The sequence below is a fragment of the Neopsephotus bourkii genome, unplaced genomic scaffold (assembly GCF_033783945.1).
Source record: "Neopsephotus bourkii isolate Nb327-2 ecotype Australia unplaced genomic scaffold, CSIRO-AGI_Nbou_v1 NB_719, whole genome shotgun sequence".
In the NCBI taxonomy this organism is placed as follows: Eukaryota; Metazoa; Chordata; class Aves; order Psittaciformes; family Psittacidae; genus Neopsephotus; species Neopsephotus bourkii.
In genome coordinates this window covers 433,209-456,660 of record NW_026901218.1, presented here as the reverse complement: position 1 = coordinate 456,660, position 23,452 = coordinate 433,209, and the positions used below count along the sequence as shown (strand labels likewise).

The following is a 23,452-nucleotide window of genomic DNA, read 5'->3' as shown; positions in this document are numbered from 1 at the left end:
CACTCAGCAGTTGCCTGGCAGATTGATTTTGATTAGTCGTTCATTTAATTGCGTTCTGGTGTGCATCCTTCAAAGTCTTAAGAAGACTCGACAGTTGAAGACAGCTTTGGAGACCATCAGACACAAACAGGAGGGCTTTCTCTGTGTGACTGCAACTTGGCTTTTGGGGCTGTTACAGATCCCACTGCTTATAAAGACACTTTTATTTTTTTCTCCTGCAATTACCTGCCAGCTCCCTCAACACCTCTTCCAGAGCAGCAATTTGTGCACAAAACCTGAAGCGCATCTGCATCAGGTTTTTGGATGTTCACATCCAGCAATATCATGACATAAACTTCAGTCACAAGGGGGGAGGGGAAGGGAACAACTGTAAAAAAAAATATTTATTGGAGTAAATAAAAAAAAGTTAAACAAAATTATTTATTGATACATTCTTGAATAATATCACAGGATAGAGAGAATGGAAAGGAAGGGAAGAGTTTGCGGCAAAGATTGGTATCACTAAATTGGCACATAAGCAGCAAGATTAACGAAATTACTTATTACAAACAGTATAAAACATACATGCTTTTTTAAGTCCTTATCACACTGGTCAGTCATGGTGGGGCATCAACAAAGAAAAACCTCAAGACATGTAAAAGCCATAGTCTTTCCTCCAAATACCATAAGAATTATTGAAATTATTGCAAAATACTCATATACCTTAAATAAAATAACAGAACACAAATACAAATATCAAACATAAATTATTAACATGTACCATAAAATACATTACTGGCATGCATTCCAAATATCAAGACCTCTACTAGAACTCAGCAACCATCCTTTCCGCTTCCTCTGCAGCCCATCAGAGTTGTGAAGGGGGGGGACGACTAACTTCGCCAGCACAGTTTTTGGTCTTTAAATTTTTTGTTTGTTTAGTTAAAAAAAATAACGTATATGGATTGCAGTGATACAGTAGTAATCATACAAGTCATGTACACAGGTCTTTTAAATCCGCAGTTGCCGGTTGGTTTTAGATGTGCTAAGTCTGAGAGAACAGGGCCTCAATGAAACTGTGCATTCAAAAAACAAACAGTGAACTCGAAACAACATGGATGGCAATATGCAAAAATCCTCACAAACTGTACAGAAAGTTCAAAAACTTGCAGTCTGGAAGTACATAGAAAGACAGAATTAGCCCCTTAAAGTCCTTGTAGCTGAATGCAGCCCTCCCCGGGGAGCCGGTCCTCCCGTGCCACAGCTGAGCGCGCGAGCACAGCGGCTCCCGTGGCCGGAGCAGGGCCAAGGCCACAGCCGACGGCAGCACCAGCCAGCGACGTACGAAGCCGAGAGCGATGAAGAGTATTTCAGGGAGCAGCCGTTGGGAGCACAGGGCTCCTCTCGCGCCTTCCCACAGCATCGCCATGGCCTCGCCCCTGCTGAGGCGGACGCCCCGCGCTCGGGAGGAGGTCTGCGCCAGCGGTAGATGAAATTCCTCACCCGTCCTCCGCCCCACGTGGCAGATCGGGCTAGATGACCAGGTTGTTATAACTGACGTACTTCTTTTTTGCAGCAGGGCCTGGAAGTAAACCGGAGAACAGTCAGAAACCCCGCCAAGCCCAAACCCATGTGGAAAGGGCTGGCTGCTGGTCCAAGGGCTGCGGCGCAGGCAGGGATACAACGCTGGCTCCCGCATCCCCATAAGCACCTTCCCCTTGGGTAGCATATGCCTGCCGACCGAACTCTAGGCAGATGGCTGTTTGCTAGATCTCCCAAAATGGTACCTCTCGCTTCAGTTATTACTATCGACAAAGTTACTGCCTATTGATTTTGTTCTACTCCTGCAGTCTGTATGACTTCACTGCTGAGGAGCCCTAACTAGAGCCCATTAAGAGGTTCTTTTTTTTAAGAAGCACTGACATTCCCTCCAACTTCTTGTATCTCCTAGAATAAACTTGGCTTTTCTCATGGATAAAGTGATTCTTATACAAGTCTTACGATTTCTGAGAATTTTCCAATAGGGGGATGAAGGCACCAGCTTTCCTAATTATGACTTTCAAGTTAAACCAAACAGAAACAAATAAAACCAGTCAGTAACAACTTTGTTGGAGATGCTTCATACCTCTGACAGTAAAAATTGCAAATATTTGCGCCTGAATGCATAGCAAAATATTCTGCAATACTTGGGCAACACTAACAGATGAGGGATATATCAGCTGATAACATGTTCTCTATCAGGCACATTAACAAAAACACTGCTATTTCGATGCAAATTCTGTAACTAGGATGTAACTACTACATGTACAGGGCTTATGAGATTTTCTATTGAGCCATGTTCCAATGAATACAGAAAAGGCCTTTCCCCACTTATTCACATTTCTAAAAATTAAAAAAGAGAAGTGAGCATATGAAGTATGTATGCTCTTGCAGTAAAGATTAAAATCCAACATTCTAACCGAATTATCACCAGATCAGTTTAAGCTAATGGATATTCTCAAAAGGTTAAAATTATCAGGCATTGCTGTTATTATCAACTATTCTTATTCAGCACCTGCGGTTTTTCTAAGAAACTTGTATTCAACAAAATACATTAAAGTGAATCATAAGCAACCATGTGTAGAAAAACTGAATATGCATAAACAAACCTGATCCTCAGTGCCTCGCTCAATGAAGCACACATTTTGGAGGACAAATGAGAGAAAAGGGACATGGATTATTCTCTGGGATTGCTGAAAATGTCTACTTTTTTTTCGCCTCTACCAGCGCCCTGCCCAGGGCAGAGGAGTTCTGCCAGCCCTCCCGAGCACCCCCTGCCTCAGAGACCTAACACACCTCTGTGTGCTATCCACAGCCAGTGCGTACTTCCCTTGGCGTGTCCAACAGCCAGAAAGCATTATTAATCACAGACCATGATTAACTTTTCAGGTGGCCTGCTTTTCAGAAATACTTGCTTACATAAGGACAGGCTCGCCACCAACAATTCAAAATATTTTGAGAGCGTAATACATGAGAGTGCAGTCAAATGTAAATATTTTTCATGGCATTCACTGTCTTTTTACTGACAAAGAAACAATTTTACTCCTAGGTATTTTTGAGGCTGTCATTTAAGACACTCTTTTGTAACTCCAGCTTTTTGCAGTATAATTCTGAAGCCCTAGTTCATCTGTTTGACTATTTTCCATACAAGGGTCAGAACTGTCTGTTCAATCAAGGACTGATCATACAAAATGCTGATCATTTTCAGTTCCTGTTAACTTCTCTTGGACATGAAGGTTTTCAACACATGGCAGGATAAAACTCATACTTCAAGGCTAGACTGAAAATATACAATAAACTGTGTTACGCTATTAAATGCTGAAGAGAGATAAAATGCAACTGAAAAGAAATATCATAATGAAACAGGTTACAAAGTAATGACGTATTATTTTGTGGTATACTTCAGCTTTATCCGTTAAGTTGTCCAATTTCAAATAGCAGCAGAACTCCTGTGACAAAGGGATATTATGATACTCTCCACTGCTGGTTCCTATAATGTCAACCCTCTAATGCTTTCAGGGGGTTTACTCTAGCTTTCAGCAAACCTGATAATTTTGCTTGATGAGTTTTCTCACAAATACAACCACAGCAGCTCATTTTTCATTTTCAGTATGACAACAAACTACCATTGACAAGTGAATTCAGGCAAGAAATATTGTTGATAGCATGTACTTTTAAAATCTCTGTGAAAAGATGGGCTCCATGCATCTGAGCCTTAAGATGGTAAAGTTATCTTTGGCACTGCTCTGCTTCACAAGAATACTGTAGTTGACAAAAGCATCATCCATAATTTAGATAAAATGGTCAATAAAAGCTTCGTGGTTACTTTAGGAGCAGAAAGACAACCTTCCTTGGGTTTAAAGGCCAAAGGAGATCATGTTTCTGGGTATGTAGCTGGTGCATTCTGCAACTCTCTTCCTGCACTAACTCCAGGAACCTGGAGCCCACCTGATGTATAACTTCAAAGGTCTCCGGTCTTGAAGACTTCATGAGAGAAACAGTCTACCTCTGCTCAGTTTTTGCTCATCATTATCATTGGCAATTAGCATCAGGTATGGCTTTGATTTCCCTCAAAGAAATTAATTTACATGAAAATGGGGAATGTTAATGAAACATCCGCATTACCAGAATTCACCATGCTTTAATCCACAATACATGAAGCATTCCTTGTTCTTTAAACGCAAAATAGATACAGATCTCACACACTATTGCTGTTAGTGTTAATGGATGACGGCTTTCCAACAGTGAAAACAGATTGTCCTCTTGCAAATAACATATACATGTTAATTAATATACATATAATTATGTCAACCTCAGCTGGCTGGTGACTTAAATGCATCAGAGGCAAGCCAACAGCTGTGGCATGCAGAATCTGAAATGCTGGACTACTCCTTCTACACAGAGGTAACCAGACCAGATGCATCTCCCTTTCCTGAGGTCCATGCAAAGGAACAAGCAACAAACCATGGGATCCATGTGGACTGCTACCTATTTTAAAGTACAAAACACCACATAGAAAGGAAAAACCCTAGATACTGACTGCCTGCATATCTGCAAATACATGCAGTCTTAAGGCATCTGCATCATGCAACTTGTTTGAAAACAAGGGTTCCTTTCTCTTCGAAAAGAGGCTACATGCTGCTACTAGTGACAAGTGACTTTTTCTGCTAATTGGTGGTGAATGCTAACAGAAGAAGAAATTAGCAGAAGGCATACCTGAAGAATACAATCTCATATAAACAGACAGGACCACTGTACTGGAAACAATCTACATATTCAGGCCAGGTACAGGTAACCACATCACATGCATTCATCAAGCAGAGCCCAGCACAGGATTCTTCAGCTCCCATTGCAATTTTGCCTTAACTTGGCCTGAAAAGTGTTCTGTCCACATTATGGTGGAACCTGGTCTGGCTGTCACACTTCAAAAACGTTAGGCAGATTGGCTGCAGGGACACACAGAGTGATGAAGTGTCATATGGCATTCCTGCTAAAACACAGGACTGTGTAGATAAAAGGTGCAACTATCTCATCTACCCTGTGCTGCTGGCATTGCTGTTAAACTTCTGGTTTTATAAGCATTACACTAACTCTCAAATTGAAAGTAATCAATTACTAGAAAAAAACAAGAGGCAAGAGCAATGCCTCCCCAGATGAGCTGAGCCAGGAGAGCATCTGATTTCCTGGCAGATGGAAGCATAAAGAAGTCACCTTGGTCATCACAAACCTCAGACACTTCATAGCATGGCATTAATTCTGAGGATGTGACTGTGTACAAGACAGATACTGACAACCACATGAGCTATGAGTTGTTCTCTTAGTAGGAGCTGTGCCTTTTCCCATTCTCCACAAATGGATCCCACCTTCTTCCCTTACAAACATCCATTTCAAGACACCCACATACAGCCTACATCAGTGCAACCCAGATGAAGACAACCTGTATATCTGCACATGGAAAATAAACAGTGTTTTGTTAAAGCACAGCAATTAATTAAAGGCCTTTCCTTTGTAGCACGCCAAAAGGCTGTGGGAGACAGTGATGGTCTACACCCATCCCCTTCCAGAAGTGACAGGATTTGAAATAACTGCATCTCTGTACCAACAACAACATATTAAAAACAAATACGCAGAAGCAAAAATCCTCTTTGGATATATAAGTTTCATCACTTGACTGGTTTTCATTATCTTCAGCATGGGCTGCAAAGAAAGAAGCTCCCACAGCATCCAAAAGCAAGGCAGATCTGTCAATACTTGCTCAGAGTGAGATTTAATCACTTTCACTTCAATTTTATGCACATTTGTAACCTCTTCCATGCCTAAGGAGAAAAGATTTACAGTGCAAAAAAATGAATTTTATTACAGCCCCCAGACATCTCACGCTATCAAATGTATGAAACATGCTCTTAGTAGTTCCAGCATTGGGTGAGAACTGACATCATGATGGCTACGAGTCTGGAGCTTCAGCTCTGATTTTCTTTGCAGTCACTGTGGCAGATTATGCTTACCCTCCTCTTTCCCATTTTCATAATTCTTGCTTAGAAAACTGTATCATACATGCCAGGAAAAGTGGAGGCCGATTATTAAATACTGCTTCAGTCCAGCTAAGAGGGAAATGGATGTGCATGGTTCTTCCCTATCTGTGCCTGAAAGCCACAGCTATCCACATGCTCTATTGCCTTTAAATTGGGGAATATATATGAGAAAGAGATGAAAGCAACAGCCCTAAGTGACTCTGCATGCTTGCCCAAAACCCAACAAATGGAACGAAGCTTGGGGAAAATAATTTTATATTTAGTATCTAAATAGAAATAGATTGTTAAATAGAAATAGATTATTGTATCACATTTTCACCTCTGTCCTGTTGTGCTCCCTACCATAGTGTGTTGCCAATTTATGTGGTATATAAGTGCCTACTGTTGTACAAACCCCATTTTGTTTTATTGCATGTGTTTGTGGGTAGTTGTCTCTGAGCCGCAGCCTGAACTGCGTGACTTTCCTGCAGATCAGCACACAGAACCTCATGTTTTAATAATAGAATACGAATATATTCAATTACAACTATAACATTTGTAAAAAGTGTGTTCCTCCATAATTGCTTTACAGCCTTCTCTTCTCATAAATTATATCATCTTTAGCTGTCACATTTCCTTGTCACTCTCAGTAAAGCAGCAACAATTAGCAGCTCAGTGCTGAGGACAACCATAAATAGCAGTGGTGTTCCAGTTGCCGAGAGGTTCATCAGCAGATCACAAATGACAGCAGGGAGGGAGAAGCTGCTAAAGAGATTGTTTCTGTTTCCTGATTACTAATTTATCTAGTACATAAGCAGCCTGATGGCAATGTGGTGACATATTCAGTGCATGGTTCTGGCGCTCCAGCCCCCGACAGGGCACACACCATCTACCCGCACACCCAGGCTCCTGTTTGACATCCCAGAGAGAGAACACCATCCTACTCAGGCGATAAGTGCCATAGTAAAGGTTTCTATTTATTTGTGCAGTCTTATCAAAACTGTATCAACAAAAAACCAGCACTGAGTACAATTTAGCCTCCAAAGTGAACAATATTCATGTTGAAGCACTGACTGAGGAATGAACAACCAGAATAACCTTCTCTGACCATCCTTACATCACTTCTGGTGCACAGGACCCTCTAGATTCCTCAGGTGGGATAACTGGTTTGACTGTCAGAAGCAGTTACTGAAGGACCCATTTGAAGGATAGCCATAACAGGCTAGAAGGAAGACTGAAAAAACATGTTACGCTAAATGCTATAATGAGAAGCAATGGCTGCTTGCGAAGAGTAGACACACTTTGGAAATTAATAGAAAAACAATTATGCTACAGAATTGTATAGATTTATGCAGTCATCACTCATACTCCTTTTGCTGCTCTTGTGACACACTGTGTATTATGGCACATATTACTAATACGTCGCTTGTAATCTCCATGAAATGCTAGAAATTCAAAACCAGAATGAAAGTGGGAGGTGTCAGTTATATTTTAAGTTGTCTTTTCCTTGCCTTTTTTTTTATATACGTTTCAAGTTCCTTGAAAAGATTTCATCCCTCTGTGATACTCTTGTAAATTGCTTTTCTTTCTTATTTTTGTCCAGGATTGAGAGTGATGTCACCATAGAATCCTGACATGCATAAGGCAACAACTGTACTTCCAAATGAACACTAGACTATGGCAAGAATCTTTCTGATGAGGGGTTATCCGGGAGAAACTCATGAACTGGAAAGCCCGCCCTGCTTCTATAAAAAAATAACTTTTCTCTAATTCACTTGGGTATTGTACATTCTTAAGGCTACTGATTTCATACCCCCCCCCCCCCCCCGTTTGCAGCTGCCTCACTCCTCCCACCCCGCTCTGCCCCATTATCTGTTTCACCTAATCAGTATTTAGGAAACGTGGGTTTGGATTTTGGAGAGGGATGTTCTGCATGTTACAACACCAGCAAAACACGTGGAGTGAGAGAGGGAGGCCTGAGGCTGGTTAATTCTCTAGAAAAGCCAGAATCTGTGAACAGTGTAATTAATTCATTAAGCACCATCAAAAGCACTATGGGGGGACATGGGGTGGGGAGGTAACAGAGTTAGGATGGTACAGCATGGCCATGGGAATGCCTCTCCGGCAGAAAACAAACCCCAGTTTCCATTTCAGTTTCACCAGCTCCAAAACCGAATGTGATTTTTAAGTGTGACGATTGGTACATTTCGTGTGAATCTGTATCCAAGGCACAAGACCCTACATTGTCACTGCAAATAAGATCAAATTAAGCAGCCCCAGACATGGAACATTAAGCTGAGAAGGAACTAAAATGGCATAAAAAGAGAACGGGGCTGCGTCGCTTAGCAACCACCACCTTTTCGGGTGGATTACGCGAGTCCAGGCACATTTGCACTGCTGACAGCTGTTGCTTGTAATGTAAAGGAGCTTTTCCGTATCTCTGTGTGACAAGTTCAGTTAGGTGCTGCGGTGGTGAGAACCACGAGACCGTGTCAGGCGAGCATCAGCCTGAGCGTGATGAGCATCCCAGTTCTGGCAGGGAAGACCTGCTCTGGCGCAGAACTGCTCCAGAGCTTGGTTTGCAAGAGGTCTGAGGCTGCTTCACTGAGATTTTTGATTCATTCTCTTAGTGCAGCTCACACAATTAGGTTATTACCCTCCAGAGAGAGGGACACAAGACACAAGAAAAGCTGAATGCTGTGGAAGGCTTAAGTCATCCTCATCATCCATCACTGGTACTTTCTCCAAAAGGTTTAGTTAACACCAGACGAAAACCTTCACACACACAGCATTGGTTCTTGAAAACCTCAGTCTGGGCTTTCAGGGTCATTGCTGAAGGAACCAAATAAGGTTTGTGTATTTCTCTTTTCATCTGTGGGCAGAGGAGTTCAATTTAAAAGGTTATCAGCTCTTCACAGAGACTATATTTTCTTAATTTACTTTGCTAATGAATAGACATTTTCCCAGATGGAAGTGCCACCACTGTCTGCAGGGCTTCCAAGGGCTTCCAAGGGCTTCCCAGCCTGCTGCAGTACCACCAGTTCCCTGCATTCCCTCACTGTCTTCCCATCACAGATACCTGATAGGAGCCCTCTGCAAGATGAAGATGTTACCACCTGTAGTTAGCACTAGCTTCCCCAGTTCTGCAGAGGCACTATTGTGTAAGGAAAGTTACACAATCCACAATAGGATTTTGGCCTTCAGTTCAATGACAGAAACAGATGGAATTTAATTATGGCTTGCTTGTCTGAATTGTAGCTTTGATCCAACCTCCTTGGGTAGAGCAGCCCAATGTCTGCTGCTTGTCTGTCCTTTCCTTGACGTGTCCCTGTACAGATGACAGCACAGAGATGGCACATCATGCTCTGTAACAAAAACTTCTCTTGGGGAGGAAAGGGGCATTCACTGTTTCATGCAGAAAAAAAGCATCTGTTGCAAGAATTAAGAATAATCTTAAATGATGCATCTTGGCTGGAGTAGAAGCAAGCCAGACCTCACTTCCAGCAGCATCCCCCACCACAACCTCTCCTTTCCTCCTGCTAATGGCCGGCTTCATCTGCAGCCCTTCCAGGGAGATAACTTTAAAATCTACTTACGTGCTAAACTGATGTTTGCCTTTGCAGGTTTGACAGCAATGGACTCCAGCCCTGGGGAGAGGATGATCTCCTCTTGCTTAGCTTTTGGCAGTACCTGGAGGAGCTCCTACTCTTTGGGGCTTTGCCTTTTTTAAGAACTTAAGATTTCTTTTTGGTTCTAATCTCTCCTTGGGTTTGATTAATTCAACCTGAAGTGCTGTGAGTTGCCAGGTGGTTACCTCCAAAATAATAAAACACACCAAGTATTAGGAATAGCTGTAAAAACCTTCAAACCTCCCAAAGGTAATTTGAGTACTTCCTTCAGCTGTTCCTTGAAAGATGAGTTTGCTGCCAAAGAATTTCCAGTGCCATTACAATACTCGTTTTGGCTTTGCTGAGATACATTAGATTGGCTGAAGTAATCAAAGGACAACACTGAAAGATGTTCAAAAACCAGAGCCTCAAGAGTTGTCCCCCTCAGGCCTGTTGGCAGCAGGCAGCATGTGCCAGTGATGAGTCCTGCAGAATGAGTTATCTGGGAGATTCCTGGTAGCAGGGCAAAAGAAAAACATCTTCATAGTCAGGAGATGAAAGTCTTGCAGATACATATATATATGAGGCAAGCAGCTCACAAAAAAAATCAGTCAGGTTTTTGAAGCCACACACTTTAAACTAATTAAGGACAGCTGAGAGGTGAATATGAATAAAAACAGTCCTGCAGATTTTAACTGGGAAAAAAACCCAAACAACAAAATTCACTGCATATATCTAGAACAAATCATTTGCTCAGCTTTAAAAATTATAAATATATATTTAGATATTCATGTATTTAGGTATCGTCTTCACAGTTTTCACAATATCACTGTCTCATTCTCTGCTTCTGTGCATTTAGAAATTTTGCAACAAAATGCAATTACATTTGCAGAACCTGTTTTGCTGCAGAGGCTGTCCTGATCTATGCAATGCCAAGAGAGAAAACAAGCTCCTTGTCCCCTGTGACCTGTTGTCACTGTGCACACAGGCAGGAACAGTGTTGCCAGGGTTGACTGTGGCAGCACTGTCTCAGTCTACAATAACTGTCCAGCAGACTCTTCGGGCTCAGACTGGGTCAATAATGTGACACTCTGGTCAACACCTTGATTCAGAGAAACTGCTGTACCAACTATCTGCCAAAGAAACATTCCTGTGTTTTCCAGAGAAACTTCCTTCAGGAGGCTTGTTTCTGTATGCCACCCCCAGATCACAGGCTGTGCCTGCCCTGTGAGGTACACTGAACCTTCTGCAAGTCCACACCAGGCACTGCTACCACCACAAGCCTCAGAGGGCTCATGTGACTGTGACTATATGCTGAGATAGATGGAGAACACGCAGAATGATCTTGCCTTTACTGGGAAAGCAAAAGCAGCTTGGTGGCAGTGGCTTTTTAGAGTAACCCTCAGCTGTAATTCACCCGCTGGCTGCTAGGAACACCCACATGTATAGGCTTTAATAGTGCAGAGTTATCTGATGGACTGGGAATCAGTGAAGAAAATCTCAAAGCTGGCTAAAATCATCAACAAGTCAAGCTGGGCCATGTGGACAAATTTTTACCTAGTGTAGACACATAATGTGGTGCTTAAGGTTAGAAGTCTAACGGAGCCATCACAGAACTGTCAAATGCTGCAAAAGGAAAACAGAACATCCTCCCCCATGTGTGCACAGTGATTTAGGAAGACAAGGCCAGATTCTCTGTTAGCTCAATTCTACTGATGTGAGCACAGTGGCTGGAACATCCAACCACTCTGTCTAGTTACACCACCAAATGCCACTCAGATGCCTCTACTTCCAATCTGCAAAATGCTGATAATGTTTATAAGCTCCTGCCTCAGAGGGAGATCATAAGGTGAACACCAGTGCCTGGAAATCTTGAATAAATGATTAATGCCAAGAGAGCATGATCAGGAAAATAGCCTAAGCAAGCTCTCACTTCAGTGCTGCTTTGTATACACTTGATAACCTGGATTCACCTTGTTCACCTCTGCTGCATTCAGAATGCAATTAATAACAAAACGTTTACTTTAAATTATTAGAACAATTATGTTTATGCATATTCATGCACATGTATTGTTCAGAGCAGGGCTGGGCAAATGCTGCAGGTGTATTTCTATCTGAAAAGCATTCACACGTCAGTCACTTTACACAGCTTCTACTTAAAAATTCCTCATATTCTAATCAGGGCTACATTTTTACCTTTAGGCCTTTCTTATTATTATACCTTTTAGAATTGGGTATTTACCCTCCCTATCATGCAGCCCCTAAGCAAACTCAGACTGCACAGCTAGTCAAGTGAATGATACAACCACACGTGAAATGAGCCTTGAACCCAGGGGACTGGCGAAGTATTGTACAGAGCAGTGCTAGGGCCATAACTAACAATTACAAATATCCACTATAATGTGCTCTTTTAATGAGGATTGCTTTGAAGTTCCCAGAAGGATTTGATGGGAAGCAAGAGTACGACCTTGACAATTCCCCAGGGGACACTGGGATTTAAAGTAGGATTTTCTTTAAACAAAAGTCCATTTTGGCTTATCAGGTGTCCAAGTAATAGCTGCTATCAGAAGCGTATGTTTTTAATTCATCAGGGTTATTACAATGCACTTTTTGCCAGAACAGAGAATGTATCCAATAGGAAGAACAATAAAAGCAGTTCTTGAGTGAGATAATAGCTTAATGATAGAAAACAGTTCAGGTCAAAGTGTCAGTGACATGGCATCCTTATAACCTGAGAGCTTTTTAGGGTTTGAGTACATAAAACGTTTGCTTTGTCATTCTGAAAATGTATTAGATTGAGACCAATCTGCTGTTGAACAATCCTAATAGGGCTGAAGAAACTCTACGCTCAGATAACACAGGGAAAGCAACTGTGTGTGACAGACGATTGCACTACAGTACAAAGCTAGAAAATTTTGACTTCATTTTAAGTGGAATGATACCCATTAATTTCAGTGAAGCAGGCTTTCCCACAATGAATCCCCAAAAGGATGGGAAGCTCATCATACTGATCACCCTAAACTGCACAAAACAATGTAAAGATTCTTCTGCAAAGTCACAGTATGCACCTTGCGCATGGCACTTACCTCTTCAGAAAAGGAAAATAATTGCTTATTTGAAACTTGGGTGTGTTCTCATGTAGTGCACTAGATAAATAGGGAGCTTTTTGGCTCATGCACTGACTTCAAAGAAATACTTCTCTAGAACAAGGGAGAAGAAGTTGGAAGTTTTGCCTAATGGCACAGGGTAACGATTACACTTCTCTAGCATTGCTCTGTGGGCAGCAAATTTAAGCTACCTTTGTAAAGACAAGTAAGGAAAAACCCTGCAGAATGTAGCACAAAACATACACTTTCTGTTTGTAACACAGTGTAATGGTGAGCTCCCAGTTTAGCTCTGGCTCTACAGACAGGCATGGTACTGCACTTTGTGGCTGAAATCCCACTCCCTCTCATGTAGAAGGCAAAGCACTTGCTGATTTCAGCAGAGCCAGTACTGCTTGTCATAAAAACTTATGAGGTATACTATAAAATAACCTGGAAAGTTATAGGTTTCTTATGATGCTTCTACAGTGCTTTTCTGCTTGGACACAGGGAGCACTTACGTGTTTTCTGTGGTCTTCAAGCACTGTGCCATCAGGAAACGTGTGTCCCACAGCCCTTCTCCCCCACCAACAGCCCACCAAAGCTGGAGTCTTGGGGCCAGACCCATTCCTGGTGGAAACGCACCACTGAGGAGCACCACTACAGTACAATGGCCTCTGATGGAAGACATGCTTGTGGTAAGGGCAAAACTTGAGTGTCAGAGGAAATTCACTCCTCCAGAAAACATCATAAAGGTATGCACCTGTATTTATTCTTACAAGCTCTAAAAATAGGCTCCAAGTGGGATATGTGATACATGCTCCCCCTTGCAATGGCAAACTATGGCATTCGTCATGTATGGGTATTTACAAATGAAAAGTGATAGCTCTCTGTAAACAAACAAAAAGTGTGTCATTTATTTCTCTGCCTCTGAACTCTGTACACTGATAACTGTCAGCGTCAATAAAACCCTTTTGTTAAGCTGGAAAGAAGATCTGAACTACCTGCGGTGACAGACACTGCTTTCAGCCTCTTCCAGATGGGGTCAAAAGATAATCTTTATCAGCCACACTTTTGAGTATTTTGCAAGGTATTATTAGGGTCAGTGCCTTCAGAGATAAATTCAGAGGTTGTTAATATTAGATTTCCCATCAGAGCCATTAAAATAAAATGTGACTTTTAGTCAAAGAACAGAGCCAGACCCACACTGTTTATAGCCTGAAAAACCATCATGTTTTTGCTGGAAAGATAACTCTAAGACTGAGATTTTGAGTCACGTAATAAGGTTGCAATAGGAACGGATTAGTTTTAACCTTCTAAATAAAAGCTAAAATCAACAAAGCATTGTACCAATGAAGAACATCAATCTTGAGCACGTTTGGCCACATCTTTCTCCTATCTCCTACTTGTCTGCTTTGCAGATAAGAATTTCTGGGTCAGGTGAATTTTGAAACTATCTGCAATGCTGAGATCAAAGAATGAGCAGAAAGTCTTAATGCTTCAGTGCTTGCAGCCCAGAAAGCCAACCGTATCCTGGGCTGCATCAAAAGGAGCGTGACCAGCAGGTGGAAGGAGGTGATCCTGCCCCTTTATTCTGCTCTCGTGAGACCTCACCTGGAGTACTGTGTGCAGTTCTGGTGTCCTCAACATAAAAAGGACATGGAACTGTTGGAACAAGTCCAGAGGAGGCCACAAGGATGATCAGGGGACTGGAGCACCTCCTGTATGAAGATAGGCTGAGAAAGTTGGGGCTATTCAGCCTGGAGAAGAGAAAGCTGCGTGGAGACCTCATAGCAGCCTTCCAGTATCTGAAGGGGGGCTATAGGGGTGCTGGGGAGGGACTCTTCATTAGGGACTGTAGTGATAGGACAAGGGGTAATGGGTTAAAACTTGAACAGGGGAAGTTTAGATTGGATACAAGGAGGAAATTCTTTCCTGTTAGGGTGGTGAGGCACTGGAATGGGTTGCCCAGGGAGGTTGTGAATGCTCCATCCTTAGCAGTGTTCAAGGCCAGGTTGGACGAGGCCTTGGGTGATATGGTTTAGTGTGAGGTGTCCTTGCCCATGGCAAGGGGTTTGGAACTAGATGATCTTAAGGACCTTTCCAACCCTAACTATTCTATGATTCAAACAAAGATTTCAGAGGGTCTTAAAGAAGACCTGGCACAAGGAGCAGCCACGCAGGATGCACACAGTGGTGGGATAAAGTTAGAAGGCTAGGTGGGAAGCAGAAATCCTGCACTGAGCAGAGGAGGCAATGAGGAGCTAACAGAGGGAGCAGTTTCCCAGCAGAGCTGCTGCATGAACCATCACACCAACTAAATCCACAGCACTTCTCTGAAGGCAGGAGCGCACAGCAGCCCCATCACAAAGTTGGAAACGTGGACAGGATCTTAGGAAATGTGCTTCAAAATCTTTATGAGATTACTGCAGGGAAGAAACAAAACCAATTCATATTAATTGGAGCCAACAGTACAGAACCCATACTAATTTAAACTACATTTAGAATGTTTCCGTTTTAATGCTGTGGTCTGGAAAGATAACAAATAGTAGCAAATTATTTTCATCTGCTTAAAACAAAGTAATTAATAGTACTTTGGTTTTGTTACCTGGGAAGCCAGGCTCTGCTGAGAGCAGGGTGATCGTCTGAAACATCCCAGAGTACTCCTGGAGTCAGAGCTACAAGGACAATCCCTTTGTACCTCCTGAGTTTGCCCCTGAACTGGTCCCTAAACATCCTCCAAGGTCTCATGCTGCTGCTCCTTCCACCACTTCCCAGGCCCTTCCCTGCCCCTCAGCACAGTGGGGGCTTGGCTGCTGCCCTCCACTGCCCAGCACAGGAGCCATACTTTCCTGTTGGGGCCTGCACATCTCTCCATCCCTTGTGCTGGCACCTGTATTGTTTCCTTCTCTCCAGCCACTGAGCAACAATACAGAAAAAAACACCCAGCCCATTTCTGACACTGCCTAAAGTTTAGGGACTTCCTCAGACAGTCTCTATCCTAGCTTTAACCCTGGCACTTCTTTGTGCAAATACCTGGGTTTTAACCCAGCAGATATACAAGTAAATGTAGCATTATAAAGTAATCACACAAGTAATGATTTTCTTTCTTACACCCACTTTCAGTAAATAAAACTCTGCATGTCTAGCTAGTTTATCCATTCAAAGAACTGAAAATGTTTTTCTAATTAATCATTCTACTTAATAAAAAAAAAAAAAATCAAGAAAATTCTGTGCAGTTGCCAAACAACAGGAACATGGGATTGAACAACCACTTTTTAATTTTCTTTTCCCTCCAACTGTATTCAGTTATGGATTTCAGAGTGAGTTAGATTAACATTTAATGAATTACAAACAATTCCATTACCTACTCTCTTTATTTTAAGGTGGTTTTTTTCCTACAAACTAGTGCATTAACCTCCAAACAGCCCGCTGAGTGCAGTGGCTGTATCTCTGTGTGGTGCCAAACCAACAGCCTTGGACCTGGGCTAAAACAAATCAGACTGTTCAGCTAAACAACCCAGGCTCTCACAGAGTCAGAACCAGATGTGTATTTCTCACAATTTGGACATAAAAACTGTTTTCCAATAGAAAACTGAAACCAAGATGACACCTGGAGAGAAAACTTGCAGAATTTGGATTTTGTCTAAGTCAGTCTCCAAACCTATAAACTCTCCATTCACCATCAATCACATTTATGGGCAAACCACAACTCTGCTCCTGCTGTGCGTGACAAGGGAACCAGGCAAGGAGGAGAAAAACATCATCTTGCCGAAGGACTTAATCTGAAGCTATCAACAGATATGAATGACAAGCTTACACTGATTACAACCTCCCTGTGTTAGAGAAACAGGTCATAGTTTTATTTTAAGTAACAGTAAGTGTCATTTTTATTGCTTCATTTTTTCTTGCCAGGAAATATAAAGAAACAGAAAAGACTGAACAAACACTTCAACATCCCATGGATAGCTGGCTCTTACTGGTACACCCTCTTCTCTAAAGAGATGAATTTCCCTTGACACACTGGATACAGCACAGGGTAGCTTTGCTTGCAATACCTGGAATCTGCTACCTTTGCCTCCAGGGAGGGATCATCACAGTAGCCCTGTGATGCTACTGGCAAGATAAACACCATATAAATGGGAATGAATGCTGTGCAGGGACTTTTGGTTATGGGCAATTTCTGGCAAGACCCACCACTTGGAGGGTGACACTGTTGTACTGCCCCAAAGGAGAACCACCTTGCACAAGGAATTCCAGGGGTGACTGCCCAATGGTCACCAGGGAGCAGTAAATGCACTCTTTCTGCATTAGCCTCTACTGTACATATGAAAAACCACTTTAAACTGTATTCCCCTAATGCTTTATAATTTACCACAGCAGCTTAAACCAGAAGCATAATACCACATAAAACCACAGATCCCTTGGCATTAAGAAGATGCACAGACCTGTGATCCTTCCACAGGGAACACGTGCGTGTATGTGTTTGTGGTCTATATGGATATTTGGGGTATATCTGCCCTGGAAAGCAAACAAGGACGCATGCATGTGCACAGCAGTCACAGCCTTCATCCCCCTCACGTGGCAAGTCTGAATTACTTCTGTACGGAGCAAACCCAACACTGTACCACTGCCAAGGGGCAGGTCCTCACCTGAAGGCAACTCCCCTCCTTTTCTTCTCTTTGGCCTGCTCAGACTAATTGGCAAAGAGCTGCAAGTGGCAAACATCTTAACAGAAAAATCAAGAATGTTCATGAAGAGCAAAGAAGCTAAATTAATTGGAAAATTTATTCAAGGTATATAACTCTGTAACACAGTGTCTAACAAAATTACACACTGAGCTGCATGGTTAAACAGAACAATTCTGCTGCAATCAACATTTACTTTTTTTTCTGCAGAAAGCCTTGATTTCAAATATCCTGGAAATGTTTAACAGCTAATATTAATAAGAGTACAGATTTAATATAAGGCTCTTTATTCCACAGACATGATAAGCATCATGACAAGTGGTGTAACTATGGCAACTGTGGTGTTCTTTCTCTTTCCTCTGAAGAGCAATAGGCGTCTCACTAGAGGCAGTGCCAGACTTTTCTTTGAGGTAAGACTCAGTGCTCTGAGTTACAGAGGAGTAACTTAGCCAAGCGTATCTCCTGGGACTGGAATGCCTTTCTTTCCTATTACGTGAGTCCATTGTTTCATGGGCATTTACATGTATTTAGCCATTAACCTAATTATCTCCCTTTTCTTTTCACATCATGGCTAGAAAATAAGGACATTCCTTTTTCCTTGGTGTTACAGTTCAAAACCAACAATCTCATCCCAAAGTTAAAATACTTTTAATGAAGAAAAGGATGCTCTCCTCATTAATGTATTGCCATGTTACTGAAAGAGGTGCCCACATTTCCTTTCCTGAAGCCAATAAAGCCACCTCACATCCTCCAGGACGTTTTCCGGATGCTGGGCGTGAAAGTGGTGCCTATTTGCAATAACAGAAAAACACTTAGAAAGACCTATATCTTATGTGCCCTTTATTTGCTGCTGTTTGATGTCCCCAAAAAACAAACTAACCCAGGCCCCTGCTTCACAAATACATTCTGCTTGCTGCCTGTGTCAACATAAAATAATATCTATCACATTTTACGGTATTATTTTATGTCAGTGACAAATGAATTCTCAGCTGTGCCTCACACTCGTTTTACTCACATGCTCCTCCAGTTCATCAGCACTGTCATTTCCGAGTGCCACACTGAGATTTTTGATGGGTTTTTTTTCCACAGTGTGACAAAATATATCATGGCTTGGGTAAAGTCACCAAAGCTACACAACCGCACACAGGAACAGGCTGTGTGACATTACAAGACCTGTGCCTGTGTACTGCAGATGCAAAAAACCCTTGACCAGCAGCATGACAGCTATCAGATAAGTGTGCCTGTCACTAGCGGGCAGCTGCTGGCCTATACTTGGTTGTGTGACAGCTGTAATTTCTTTTATAATCCTGTTGACTGTAGCACAATGATTTTCTACAACCAAGGTTTTTTTCCTATTCTTATCTATACAACCTTTGAACAGTTTTCTTCATGATTGTAATCATGCACACAGTGCATGAATTCATGTCTTTGAGAACTTCATTTACTTGTAATATTGCTTATTTTCAGCTTTCCTGGTCTCTTTACTCCATTATTACTATGATTAGCCTTTTGAACTTGTTTACCAAATCTTCAGTAGGTCTGTGAACAAATGCAAACCATTGCCACTGGTTCTACCTGCTGCTGTAGGTAGAACCTACAGAAAAAATACACAAAGAAAAAAAAAAGAAGAAAAACATAAAAGATTTTTTGTTTTGAGAAAAAAAACAGCAGCAGAGGCACCAGGTCTGACACAGAACTGACATCCCAACAGCCAAATCCAAGAGGAAGGTGCTCCACTTGCTCTCAGCAAGCCATGGACCCTCTTTCTGCAGGGAAAAAGAGAAAGGGAGTGTTTTCCCATCGGGTCTGCTGGTGTGATCTTTTTGTTGACTGAACTTCACTGCCATGTATGTTCAATCCTGTTACTTCAGGGAGAGCTATGAATAGACCTCCTTTATACCTGAGGGAGGAAAAAAATTAAGTCACTCATTTAATACAGGTTTCACACCTAACCTTATAATCTACACAGATTTCATCACAAATGTAAGCTACTCACTCTAAAGCAGATGTTAGATGTCTCCCTGCACTGTGTGACAGCTGTGATGGTGCTGATGGCTGCAAAACCATTGCATGGGGACTGAAGCAGAACTTCTTCATAGATGTTTTAATTCAGTACAGAATTTTTTAAAGGAGTATATACCTTGTTTTGATGAAGAGAAAAAGAAAATGTATATCTCAGGCATGTGCTGCTGGCTGCTGCTGGGGAGGATGATGTGTGCAAGCAAGGACATCCCTCACCACTACCACTGAGCTGAAAGGAACTGTAGTACACCAGCAAATGGCTACTGAGCATCAAATTTAAACACAAGCATGGCACTTCACAGTGCATTCAAAATATTTTATTTTCCAGAATACTGAATCACAAGCATGCACTGAAGGCCTTTCTCTTCTGTTGTGTCTGCATACCAAGCCCTAATATTTAATCACCCTCCACTCCATGGAGGCCGTGCAGTGAGATGGGGAGTGCTCAGCCTTACAGCAGTGTGCTCTCTTGGAAATAGACCTGCAGCATCAGCTGGTGATGGCCCCTTGTCTAACTGTTAATAAGAATACTAGTTTAATAAATTCAATTAGCTGATCATAATAACCACAGGCAAACTAAAATGGATGCAAAACAATTCTCTTAACAGTCAAAAATCACCAGTTGCAAACAAGACCAACAAAATCTGCAAAGATTCTAAACTGTAAAACCTCAAATCCAGCTTCCATACTACCTCAGAGGCCAAAACACAGTACAAAGTATAGCATATACTTTGTCTCTGCACATGGCAGGTGGTTGGAACTAAATGATCTGAAGTTCCTTTCCAGCCCTAACTGTTCCATGATTCTATGACTTCTTCAGTCTTTGATTTAAAGGCTGTTGGTTATTCTCTTCTTAGTCTCTTTTCTAGATACTTCCAGTCACACTGTCCACACTTCTATCCTCAGTGGCCAGACAACATTGTGCATCTGAGTCCTTTCTTGGGTTTGGAGGATTCCTGATTTTATCGACTCAGGTTTTGCACCAGCGGTTATGAGTCATGGCTGCTCTTGGGGACACTGTTGTTAGAATTACAGTAGCAGTAACAATTAAAAGATTACACATCCTGAAAGCTGCAAGATGCAACTGCAACGCTTCCTACTGCTTGCATGGGGGAGAAAAGAAATGTAACTCCAAATATTGCAATGTCCTTGTCTGGTGATTCCAGTGATACCAGTGAAATTAAGCTGAGAATATCAAGTCTGATTTCATAATCCTACAACTCTGTACCTTAGTCAATTCACTAATGCAGATGAGGATCTGAGTGCACTTAAGAGACTACAGCAAGCTACCATGTGAGAAAAGCATCAAGTGAGTCCTGTCAAGGTGACGTTTACCCTGCTCAGCAGAAAGAGAGTCATTATAAATATATGGAAGACAAGAGAGCCAAAAGTCCACATCTTTTCCCTGATATTGCAATTCATGAATTTGAGAAATTCTCCCTGAGAGGGTGTAAGGACTGATAAATTAGTCAAAGGGAGAACTCAGTGCTACTACGAGTTTATTATCAAAAAGCCAGAGAGGGACTGGACCATGAGGCATAACAATGTATGCTCACTTCTCTTCCAAATTTCATAGGAAAAAAGATCACCTAAAGAGCCAAAGAGAAACAATGGAACAAAAGAGGAATACTAATATACTAGTTGATACTAATTTGTCTCAAAGACATGTATCTACCTAGCTTTTAATGTTCAAAACACTTTAGTCATTAATAACGTCTTTTAACTAACACTGTTCAAACATCAAACTATAAGGTGGTCATTTAAGAGAATAAAGAATTTCAGCTTTTGAAAAAAGAAACTGTCTGTCTAGCACTTTCCTGCATATTTACAAGCTTTGCATCATGTAAGTCAGGGAAGGTGTGAGACAGTCTGCAAAATAATTAATATGGGAGCATGCAATTATGTGAACTTATTAAAGTGCATCATCAGAAGTAGGTACTTTGAGATGTAAAAAGGAAAGTAACCCAATCCCCAAACGTTCAAACAGGAGGGGACCTAGCACAGGCTCCAGGAGGGACCATGCTGCACCCAGAGGCTGCAAACTCCCCAGCGTCCCATGGCAATATCTGGTATCTTACTGGCACAACTAAGAGTTTTTCCAACAAAATTTCCTGGCCATATAATAATATTAAAATAAATATTTTAATATGTATTTATAATAAATAAATTCTCCTAAGTAGCTGGAGTCTGGCTATGCTTAACAAAGTCAAAAGAACAAAGACTTGGCTTCCCCAACCTACCTTTAGATCTCATTCAAGCATCAGTTGCAAAAGACTCATTTCTGAGAGGTTTTAAATGAAACTTTCAAACTGCACGTACCGCTCTCAGCCATACAAAGCGTTGTTATGGCTTAAAAAATATAGATCCATCGTGACGAATACCCTTCACAGTTTGAAATGTCATGAAAAGAGTCTAACCCTGCATTGCCAAGAAGGATAAACGCAACCCTCCCTTTATCACTCAAGATGGTTAGGGAGAGAATAAATTCTGGCACAAGTTTGACTGCCGGGCAACAGGATGTTGTCACAGGTACTTAAACCTGAAAGAAAACATTGATTCAAATGGATATTGAGACCTTGAGAAACCGGCAAACATTAAGATGTAAATTGAATATGCAAATGCAAATGGAAGGAGGAGGAGGAATTACATTCTCAGAACAAAAGTCCATCCCTGAAACAGGATAGATTGAAAATAACTGAAAGAGGATAGGTTTAGATTAGATAAAAGGAAGAAATTCTGTCATTCCTGTGAGGGTGGTGAGGTATTGGTGGCCAGAGAAGCTGCGGCTGCCCTATCTCTGGCAGTATTCAAGGCCAGGTTGGACAGGACTTGAAACAACCTGATCTAGTGGGATGTGCCCCTGCCCATGGCAGTGGGCTGGAACTGGATGAGCTTTAAGGTCCCTTCCAACCAAACCATTCTGTGATTCCATGATATTCCCTTTTTCAGAGGAGATACCTGGAGAAAGTGGCTGCCATGGACCCATGCTGATAGATGCAGGGATGGGGTGCTGCTCTGCTGCCCTGTGGGGAGGGCTCTGCTCTGCTCTGGTGGTCAAAAATGGGTCTGAAGACAACATGGGAATAGGAGTGCACAAAAACCAATGAATGTGTCAACAACATCAAATAGCACATTAAAATTTTCACTCTTCATAGCATACTCTTCATAGCATACCAAACTTTTTTCTTTCCAGCATACTGGTCTGTACATCTTCATCTCTTTAGAGGCTGTATCTGCATAAATCTTTTAAAAAGTAAATAAGACAACATCAAACCAGCAAAACTGTATCCATGGAAAACAGGCCTTATTATAGATACCCCGTGGTGTGTACAAAATTAAAGGTTGTTCAGCTGTTCAATCTCATCAAATGTAGCTGGGCTATGGTGTGGAAAACGTGCTAATGAATAAGTAATTTCTAGAATAAATGCTTACATGCCAGTTTCCAGCTTAAAATTGCAAATATACTGAAGTGCAAGGAGCCTAACGGCACATAGAAGGAATCTGTGTGCATCTCTCTGTCAGTGTCTGCACATTAGAGCAGGGAGTGACCACTAAGGAGAAAGACTGTGTGGTGACAGTGGACTGAAATCAGATAAGAGAAGGGATTAATCCCCTCCCCGCCTACACTGTAGAAAATGGAAAATAAAAAATGCACCCATGGTTCATAGTGTAGCACAACAGAAAATTGTGTTTATCTGCTTTATCAAACTATATTATGCAAGGTTACATAAAAATGAGTTAATGCTCCCGAGGGGAAGCAATTACAATACAGTCTACTGCAAACACATTTTTTTCTGAAGCTTTAATAAGTGCTCCCCAATCAGTTTTGAGCAGCATTTCTGCAGGTCTCCTACCACAAGCATAGCAAGTCATGCCCTGGTCCTCCTTTTCAGACCACAGGGTGAGGAACCGCAGGCAGCAACATGTGGGACTGGCAGGAGACAAGACCCAGCATATGACGCAGGGAAAGACACCAGCTACAGTCATGCAGACACAGCACTGCAACAAAATAGATGTTCCCT

General features: G+C 41.9%; 1 protein-coding gene across 8 annotated transcripts in view; it reads right to left on the bottom strand.

Annotated features, from left to right (window-relative positions):
- Nucleotides 1-401: 401 nt before the first annotated feature.
- GRM7 (glutamate metabotropic receptor 7) overlaps nt 402-23,452 on the bottom strand; it is a 295,511-nt gene continuing 272,460 nt past the window's right edge. For 3 of the 8 annotated variants that reach the window (XM_061354207.1, XM_061354213.1, XM_061354214.1), the window contains one exon: nt 402-1,561. In XM_061354207.1, the coding sequence (XP_061210191.1) occupies nt 1,118-1,561 (444 nt within the window). In that variant the 3' untranslated portion in view covers nt 402-1,117. Of the gene's footprint in view, nt 1,562-19,065; nt 19,309-23,452 lie in introns of those variants that run through there. The other 5 variants (XM_061354208.1, XM_061354216.1, XM_061354211.1 and 2 more) reach the window with 4 other exon arrangements.